At 39.0% G+C, this 9709-nt stretch overlaps 1 protein-coding gene across 1 annotated transcript; it reads left to right on the top strand.

The window, feature by feature from the left end:
- The first annotated feature begins 596 nt into the window (after nt 1-596).
- LOC117553199 lies at nt 597-4245 on the top strand. Its single transcript, XM_034227021.1, has 9 exons — nt 597-644; nt 1224-1287; nt 1682-1732; nt 2001-2045; nt 2298-2362; nt 2453-2576; nt 2658-2723; nt 3281-3434; nt 3999-4245. The coding sequence occupies exons 3-9, from the start codon at nt 1724-1726 to the stop codon at nt 4220-4222; spliced, it is 687 nt and encodes a 228-aa protein (XP_034082912.1). The 5' UTR covers nt 597-644; nt 1224-1287; nt 1682-1723; the 3' UTR covers nt 4223-4245.
- Nucleotides 4246-9709: the final 5464 nt, after the last annotated feature.

The following is a 9709-nucleotide window of genomic DNA, read 5'->3' on the forward strand; positions in this document are numbered from 1 at the left end:
CTAACTCAAATAACTTTGTTGCTTTAAGACAATTTCATTAGAAGTTGTCTTAAGTCAATAAACATCGATGCAAACTGTTGCCTTGATTTTCTTTGTTGACCAAGGCATTTGTTTTTAGAGTGTACTTGCCTATCAATTAAAGAAGCAGCAAGCAGAAAGGGCTATGAAGGCAATTCGTCTGAAAGACAACAAGATAACCTTCCACAGATTAACCAGACTTTTTATGAATTTTATAACAAATTATACAAATCTCAAAGTGATTACTCACAAGATGAGCTGGACAATTATCTCCATAACATTAATTTACCTACATTATAAGATCGTATAAAATGGACTTTTATTAATCCCTCGTGGGGAAATTGTTTCTCTGCATTTGACCCATCCTAGTGTTAGGAGCAGTGTGCTGCCATTTTGAACGGCTCCCGGGGAGCAGTGTGGGGAACGGTGCCACCAATGTAATGGTGAATACTTTTTTGACTATTTTCCCTATAGGTTATGAAGCCATTAAAGGGAGAGATTCTCTACCTGGACTCACAATATTACAGGGGACAAGGCTTTGCGCCACAGCCTTATCAAAAGATCTTGAGGTTTTAAAAGTTGTTTGCTGAAAGTCGTGTTCCCCAGACTTTCTCAAACGTTTTAAAGTAAATATTTATTTGGCAGTCGTGTTCTCAGACCTGCAAACTGTTGGCACTGGGTGATACGGACATAATCAAATATCACTTTACTGTAAAGCCTTTAAAACCAGGAAAAGATAACACTTATGTTCTTAACACTTATTGTTATGTCTATTCTAATGTCATGATATTGTTATAAAATGGATGTATTGCCCAGCCCTACATTGCTCTGCATTTATTTAGGGGTTGCATGTATTTTAAGGTGGTTGTAATAACATTTTAACATGTTCAAGTAAATTACAGCAGCGTACACGTGATGTCACTGTTTTGCAATTAACTGCTGTCAACATGCTGGCATTGATTAAAGGAAGTGATTAGCGCCGAACCCTATACGGTAGATTATATTTCGCATGTCAACATTGGAACCGGTTCATCAATGAAACCAGTTTGGGTTCCTAACTCAAATTTTATAAAACGGTTGTGTTCCCCAGACTTTTTCAAAAATGTTATAAATACTTTTTGGGAGTTCTGTTCCCCAGACTAGCTTGAACCTTTACAACTGTGGTGAGTATTTCTGGAAGATACTGATTTACTTTTTTCTATCAGGGCTCTTGCACAGCATGTCATCCCAGGAGGAGCATGGTCAGAATTTACAGGCCAGGATATTGAGGTAAAACTAATTTGCAAAGAGCATTTATTAGTTTTTAGCTATTACAACAATCTATTTCTAATTTCACACGTTTACTTTACTGTGGTTATCATTTATTGAATACTTTATTGACAGTACAGTACATTAACACTGACAGAACACTACAAAAAAAGCCAAAGGCTTGTTTTCATTGTGGTCCATGTAAACCTTCAACATCTTGACAACTAACAATACATGGTACAACATAATAAATTCACAATAAATGCACCAAAAAAAAGAAGCTATAATGATAACCCTGGGGCAGGTTAGTTGGAGGTCAAATTAACCCACCCTACAACCCACCAAGCCACATTCCTACATCTTTAAGCCATTGAACTTTGTCGTTTTCTTTCAATTAAATGTGTATTTTAAACAGGGTCTCCCAAAACAGCTATCGGGAAATGACTGTGGGGTCTTCATGCTAATGGTGAGTTAAAGGTTTCCAGAAGGGCGAACCATTATGCTTTCTCCTTCACTTAACTGGCACTGGGCTCATCTGTAAAAGGAACACTGTCCAAATGTCAGTACTCTCTGACACAGCGTTACTTGTTTCCCATTGCCTCAGTTCCACCTAAAGTCATTAATTAATATTTTGTTGCAATAGAATGCCCCCCCACCCTCTCTCTCTATTCTGCATGCTGAGTTTCGAAGCATGCAAAATAAATTGTACCAACACAACTTTGCTATATTTGCAGTACACCTGGTATGTTGTGATGGAGGCTCCATTTGATTTCACAATTGTAAGTATATAATCAATGCTGATATGCTTAAAATAGTGCGATTATATTTTGGGGTTTGGTCCATTAAAGGACACCCCTCTGGTCCTTCCAAAGAGTGTTTCCCTTCACTTTGGTTTTCTTTTTTCTGAGGAGGCAGATGTTTGTGCTCATTGTGCTTTGTTTGATGTTAACGTGTGGGTCTGTTAGGCAAATAGTGAGTTGGGCTTCCAAATAAAATTATCTGTTAATGTATTGTACTCTTCTGTTCTTCAGCATGACATGCCCTGTTTGAGGAGGTGGTGGTGCACACTGTTGGTGGAGAATCTTGAGGTTGAACGGTACGAGTGTTGTTAAATAATCAAAAAAACTGTAAAGATATTATTAGCAATAATCTGTCAGCAATGTAATTTGGATTTGATTTACTACAGCCATGGACGTAGATTTGCCCACTTCACAGTGGAGGGCCAACAGATGAGAACACAGATTGACAGCGGAAGTGTGACACCGTTGACGAGGATCCCCAGGAAGAGACAGTGCGATGAGGTCACCATGGTAAGAAATAAACGTTTTACAGAGCCAAGAAACTTGTGTTGACACCTACGAAGCCATTAGGTAATATGTATCTCATTCAAGGAACCGGTCCCCTCGAAAAATTCCAAGATGGAGGAGCCAGAGGGAATGGCCGTTGGCATTTTGCAGGCAAGTGGCTATACTGTGATATTTTTATGTGAAGCACATCTAAGCAATTCACTTTAGTCGCATAAACAGTTAGAGGTGAGCTCCATGTAGACATTCTATCTTGCCGCTTTGTAAATGCTGTATCTTAATCCGATACTCAACAATAACTACATACAATGCAATATGTTATCTGTAGCCTGGCATAGCCAGACTAATATCACTGCGTATAGATATTAGTCTGGAATCTGTTTGGAACCTGCATTTCCAAGGGGCTGATTTTAAAAAAAAGTTCTCTGAGGATAAACCAACCCAACATTTGCAATTTTGCATGCTGGCCCTGATTGGTGCCCCACAACTAAGGTGGCAGTGAAATCCAATTACAACCGAGCGGGTCCAGACCAAATTTGCAGAGGGCAATACATTTTTTTTTCACTGGCAGAGTCGTTATGTTATCTGTAGGACACAAATGTGATGGTTATAGAATGAAAGATCCTTTGACACCGTCCTTGTTACAAGTTGATGATAGAAACGTATTATTCCAACAATATTTTGTAATGACTCTCGTTACATGTTCACAGCTGCCTGCGGAGACTTTATTGAAGAACTTCGTCCTTGTGGTGCTGGAGGATGGCGACCCTGCAATCCGCACCCTGGCTCTTACATGTAAACGGTTCTGGGAGGTGGTGAGAGAGGACTACTTTCTGCAGGAAGCACACTTTGCCTGGCTTGACAGTAAGTTGTATGTCTCTAATTCTGCCTTGTTTAAGGACAGGACCAACAAACCAGCTTTATTTCAAATGTGTCTAGAGCTCTAGATTTATCATGGGTTGAAAATGTCTGATTTGTACTAGCTTGCTGGTTATTTCTTCAGGTTTGTCACAGTGAAATGAGGTGTTTGCATGTAACAGGAGCAGTGGGTGCTATGGGGGCAGCACCTCGGGTAAGCAGTTGGGGTTAAGTGTCTTGCTCAGGGACACTTTGACACATTTCTGAGGCCCCCTGGAGGCTTCCCAGTCGGGCTCACTAACCCTTCAGCCATGGCCGCCCATGCGGTATATAGTTACGCTTTCATTTAGACTCCCACATTTTTATGTGCACAGCATCTCTATGCTACAGGTAAAGTCACTCACTTATAGAACCACAATAAGCTATAGGTGACATGACTGCTTGTCTGGCTTGAAGAAAGGCCAGCGCAAAGGTTTTTTTTGGGTGGCAGCTGTAGGCTTCTGGCTTAAATAAAAAATAACCTGAACCTACGTTTTAGACAATTGAGTCCTTCTTTTCTTTTCTCATCAGGTGTGGTGACCTGGAAGAAGTACTCTGTGGAGTACACCAAGACCTACAGGATCCCGTTCCAGATCTCCAGCTGCATACAGTGCCGCAACCGGTACAAGGACTCGGAAGGCTACAGGGGACATGGGCGCAGAGGACAACTCTCTGGGATGTACTCGGAAGATGAGCTGGCAGGATTCTGCAGCATTGACTGTTTCTATGATGCTGGAGGCACCTTCCAAGAATAAAATGTTTGTAAAATGTTTGTTTAATAAAGACTTTCCTCTTTGTATGTACTGTATATATATATATATTTTTTTTTTTTTATTAATCTTACCACCAGACACAACATGAACAAATGAATGATACACATCAGGACAGTAACTTAAACTTCAGTATTTTAGGTGTACAGAAACCTCTATTCATGTTGTTAAATTATATATACAGCAATATCTTCCATAAAACGTAGTTGATTGATTTGAATAATAATTACTACCACTGCACAAACAGTGAAAAATGATATGCCTACAATTTATGAATTTGTCTTCTCTGTGGGTTGTATACTCTTCATTCTTTATGCAAATTAATTATAATTATTATTTTTCAAAGTTCGTTTATGATTCATTCAAAGCATTAAAATAAATGAGAAACAGAGAGCGTCCTATACCTTTAAGAAATACGTGGGGGCGGGGTTCATAACCCTTTAGGAAACGCCCCTATACGATCCGCCTCCTTGCTGCGGTCTGCAGCCAGACTCTATTGAAATGCACAGCAGTCCATTTTCACCAGGCCCAACAACAAGAGCAAGGCTGCTACCAGAGCATCTTATCGTGTCAGTCACGTTCTTGCGAAACACATGAAGTCTTTCAAAGACGGCGAAGTTGTGAAAGAAGCTTTCCTGGAGGCTGCCGACGCGCTTTTGGGGGACATTAAAAATAACAGAAGCATTTCAACAGGTTTTTGATATAATAAAAACTAAAGTTAGATACCGTTATTAATCAGCTGTAAGTTTGAACTTATTCATTATAATTATTGTACAAAATGGTATAAGAATGCACATTTAAATTGATTATAGTCTATTATCAATTCAGGTTAAGAAACTAGAGTTGCTTGCATCCTATTTTAAAGGCATTTCTTTTTATACTCGACTAAAATGCAACAAAAAAAGGTTTGATTCTATTAATTTTGTCTTTTTTATTGCACGTTGGCAGCAGATTCCTGTGTAGCTTCAGATCTGAGTTGTCTTATTAGTAAGCCTAATTTATACTTTGTAGCAACACTATTTTATATAATGGCAAAGAAAGGGTTCAGAGTCTTTTCTTTTTCCCCTCTATCATATGTGGCAGCACTGTTCAATGTTTCTTGAAAACATTACCCACTGTAGTATGTGACGTGTGAATAAACTCCAACTCTGTATCAACAACACTGTTGTGTAACTTCAGTTAAATACTTGTATGTGTGTAGATTAGAAAGAGGTAAGATAAAGGATCTGCAGTATTTTATGAAGTATTAATCGTACAAAGGTCAGTTTTATACAAGTAGAAGTGTGTATTTACCTGGTAGTAGGCTGTCAGTAATGGCCTCTCTATTTGGACTGGTAGATCTCGGCAGACTGGCAACTTTAAAAGTAGCTCTCGGTTCAAAAAAGGTTGGGCACCCCTGATGTACACCTTCCTTTTTTCCCGTCCAAAGTTTGAATTGGATAAAGGTAATGGTTATCGATGGTGCTTTTATAGCCTATTGTATAATAACTGTGTGATTTATATTGTTTTTCAAATGCATATGGCCACCCATTTACACTGCTCTTCCTGTCAAGAATATGAATAGAACTTAGTTAGATCACTTTACATTTCTGCAAATTAATTTCTAATCACACACGTCTCCCTGTCCCGAAAATGATAAATAAAATAAAAAGAGGAAACCATTTTCAAGTTCAGTTTTCAACGTCAACTTTATGTAAAGGAGGGGTAATAATTTAAGGAGAGGGAAAGAGTTATTTTAAATCAGGTGGAGAGCAAAACTGGGTAATCAAGGAGCCAACTACTAAGTTTAAAACACAATGATTTATTCAGTAGAACATAACATATTTACTAAGAAAACTAAAATCAGAGCTGTCTAAAATATAATCTCAGTAAAAAGATAGTCTAAAACTATGTTAAAATACAATTAAACGTAGTTAAAACAATACAAAGAATTCGAATGTTAAAAGGGTTTAAAAGTATTTTCTCAAAACCAGTCTTTCCAGGGCTGTAAAGGTGCTCCGTCGACCCTCTCTCGGACTGCCGTGTCTTTTAATCCCTTTATTGCGTGTGCCTCTGCTCCTGGTGCGTTCTGCTTCTGCTGTCTCCTTCAGTCTCAGTCCCAGTTTCCGTCTCTGCTCCTGGTGCGCTCCGCCTCTGCTGTGCCCTTCAGCCTCTCTCAGTTTCCGTCTGCTCGAGATACCAGCGAGTCGAGAGAGAGAATGATATCTGCATTTTCTCTTTTGGTTTGATTAGGACACATCCTGGGGATTGTGTTTACAAACATTGACCAGACCGTTCACCAGCCCCCACCCCCCATGTTGCCCATGCTGTCCTGTGTTGCGAACTCTTTGTTTAAAACGAATTGGCCATCGGAATGTGTGGAGGAATTCTCCCAAGGGTCACATTCCACAGCTCTCCTCCCCCCCCCCCCCCACTCCTGTGATCTCCCATCCCCCAGTCTGTAGGTTTGTGTTTGCATATTTCTATCCCGTAATTCCTACTGGTCCTCTCACGCACATACATTCTCCTTACAGTATACATACATAGGCTATATGAGTCCGTGTATCTACGGACCATTTGTTTTTCTTTATTAAAAAAGTAAACGGAAGAGCGTCTGAGAGGCGTTTTTGCCCTTTTGCTTGTTACCTTACTAAATGGTCTAATGGTCAGTGGAGCGAGGGGGGAGGCCCGCGAAACTCGCGGAAGTGATTTCAAAACAAAAACCACTCGTTTGCTTGAAACAAAGAAAACGGCCAAGACACACATTGAGTCCAGAAAATGAATGTTATTAAGGGCTGTAAATATAATAAGCCTGTGTCTAAAATTGACAACAGGTTTATTATATTTACAGCCCTTAAGATACACTTTTGTGTTTAACAGCTGACCACTACCATGACATACTTTGTTTTAGTAGATTTCGCATGAGAGCAAAATGTATAAATATGAGCATTAAATTATATGAATATGAGAACAAAATGCATGAATGTGTGAGTGACAATATATGAATGTGTGCATTAAAATATGATAATATGAGAGCAAAATGTATGAATGTGTGAGTGTAAATATATACGTGTGTGAGAGTGAAAATGTATGTATGTAAAAGGAGAATATATGTGTGTAAGAGTGAAAATATGCAGCATTTTGAATGTCCGATAGTCCACCATTTCCACCGGAAATATCAAACATTTAATAAAAGTGAAAAACAATGAACAAGACTTAACGTATTCATCATAATTAATTATATGTATTTCGTTTGGATGTAGGATTTTTGACTTTGTTTAGAGCAGTGATCTTCTACTATATGAACATTTTGGACCCAAAATCACAACAAAAAAACGTAAAAACAGATTTTGAAAATGATATTATTTTTCATATGTAACACAAACATACACAACGAAACCATTTAAAAGCTGGAAATATATACATGGGATGTCACTATGATAATGTGAACGTTTGATTGAGGTAGCATGGGATTTCATTCTGATAAGGCAAAAGTGTTATTATAAATATAATACAAATATATATATACACATTATGTACAAAAATCAGTTTGTTCTGTCTTTATCTGTGCCACGCTTCAAAGCGGTTTCTGTCAATACGACACAGAGGGCAACATCACAGGTTCCTCCTCCTCCATGTCAAAAAACAAGCTTAAAGCTTGACTCACGTTCAGAGTTCTCTTCATCATAGTTGAATCTTCAAAACTCTAAATCTATCTAACTATCAATCAATCAATCAATCAATGTTTATTTATATAGCCCAATATCACAAATGTTACATTTGTCTCAGTGGACTTTACAGTTTGTACAAAATATCAGTATGACAATACAACACCCTCTGTCCTTAGACCCTCACATCGTACAAGGAAAAACTTCCGAAGAAAACCCACAGTTTAAAGGGAAAAATGGGAGAAACCTCAGGGAGAGCAACAGAGGAGGGATCCCTCTCCCAGGACGGACAGACGTGCAATAGATGCCGTGTGTAAATTGAAAAGATAATACATTTGCAACATAGGTAGTCCAAATATTTGGAAATGCATGTGTGTATAATAGGAAGATGAATCCACGAGGATATCCATCCAGGACCTATGATCCAGGACCACAGCCACGACTCAAGATCCAGGACAGAGGAGCGCAGGATCATCCATGACTCCGGATCCCGGCGTATACAGACACCAAAAAGAAAGACATTTGGGGAAGCTGGGTTAATCGGAACATGAGAGTACACAGGTATAGACAGAGAGAAGGAAGAAGTAAGATGTCCCCCGACAAACTAAGCCTATATCAGCAAAACTAGGGGCTGAATCTAATCAGCCCTAACTATAAGCTTTATCAAAAAGGAAGGTCTTAAGCGCACTCTTAAAAACGGATAGGGTGTCTGCCGCCCGAACACAAACTGGAAGCTGATTCCACAAATGTGGAGCTTGATAAGAAAAGGCTCTGGCTCCCATTGTACTTTTAGAGACTCTAGGAACAACCAACAACCCTGCATTCTTGGAACGCAATGCCCTAGTAGGACAGTAGGGTATAATGAGTTCTTTAAGGTAAGATGGCGCCTGCCCATTAAGGGCTTTGTAGGCGAGAAGAAGAATTTTAAATTCTATCCTGTGTTCTATAGGGAGCCAGTGTAAGGCAGCCAGAACAGGAGTAATGTGGTCCCTTTTCCTAACTCTGGTTAGTACACGAGCTGCAGCATTTTGAATCAGCTGAAGCGACTTGACTGACTTCTTGGTACACCCTGATAATAAAGAGTTACAATAATCCAGCCTTGAAGTAACAAATGCATGGACTAGTTTCTCTGCATCGTTTTGAGGCAAGATATGCCTGATTTTTGCAATGTTACGTAGATGGAAGTAGGCGGTCCTTGAAATTGATTTTATGTGGGCGTTAAAGGATAAATCCTGATCAAATATAACACCAAGATTCCTTACAGTCTCACTGGAGGCCAAATTAATGCCATCCATGGTTAATATATCCTTAGATAATTTGTTTCGTAGATTCTTCGGGCCAAGTACAATAACTTCAGTTTTGGTCGTGTTTAACATCAAAAAAGTTTAAGGTCATCCACGTTTTTAAGTCCTTAAGGCAGTCTTGAATTTTATTTAGATGATTAATTTCATCAGGCTTGATTGATAAATATAGTTGAGTATCATCCGCATAACAATGAAAGTTTACAGAATGATTCCTTATAATATTGCCTAACGGAAGCATATATAATGTGAACAAAATAGGTCCGAGCACTGAGCCCTGTGGCACTCCATGGCTAACTTTGGTTTGTGTGGAAGATTCATCATTGACACGTACAAACTGAGAGCGTTCAGATAGATAGGACCTAAACCAGTCTAAAGCAGTTCCCTGTATGCCAACTAAGTGCTCTAGTCTTTGCAATAGGATATCATGGTCGATAGTATCAAATGCAGCACTGAGATCGAGCAAAACAAGAATAGAGACACGTCCCTTGTCAGAGGCTATTAGAATGTCATTTGTGACTTTA

This window comes from Gymnodraco acuticeps, unplaced genomic scaffold (genome assembly GCF_902827175.1).
Source record: "Gymnodraco acuticeps unplaced genomic scaffold, fGymAcu1.1, whole genome shotgun sequence".
Lineage (NCBI taxonomy): Eukaryota > Metazoa > Chordata > Actinopteri > Perciformes > Bathydraconidae > Gymnodraco > Gymnodraco acuticeps.

Excerpts from the sequence above, each read along its gene's own strand:
- LOC117553199 (XM_034227021.1), top strand. Across the intron at positions 2,046-2,297 it reads CTCCATTTGATTTCACAATT|CATGACATGCCCTGTTTGAG; the intron begins GTAAGTATATAA and ends TCTGTTCTTCAG. Across the intron at positions 2,724-3,280 it reads TGGCCGTTGGCATTTTGCAG|CTGCCTGCGGAGACTTTATT; the intron begins GCAAGTGGCTAT and ends ACATGTTCACAG.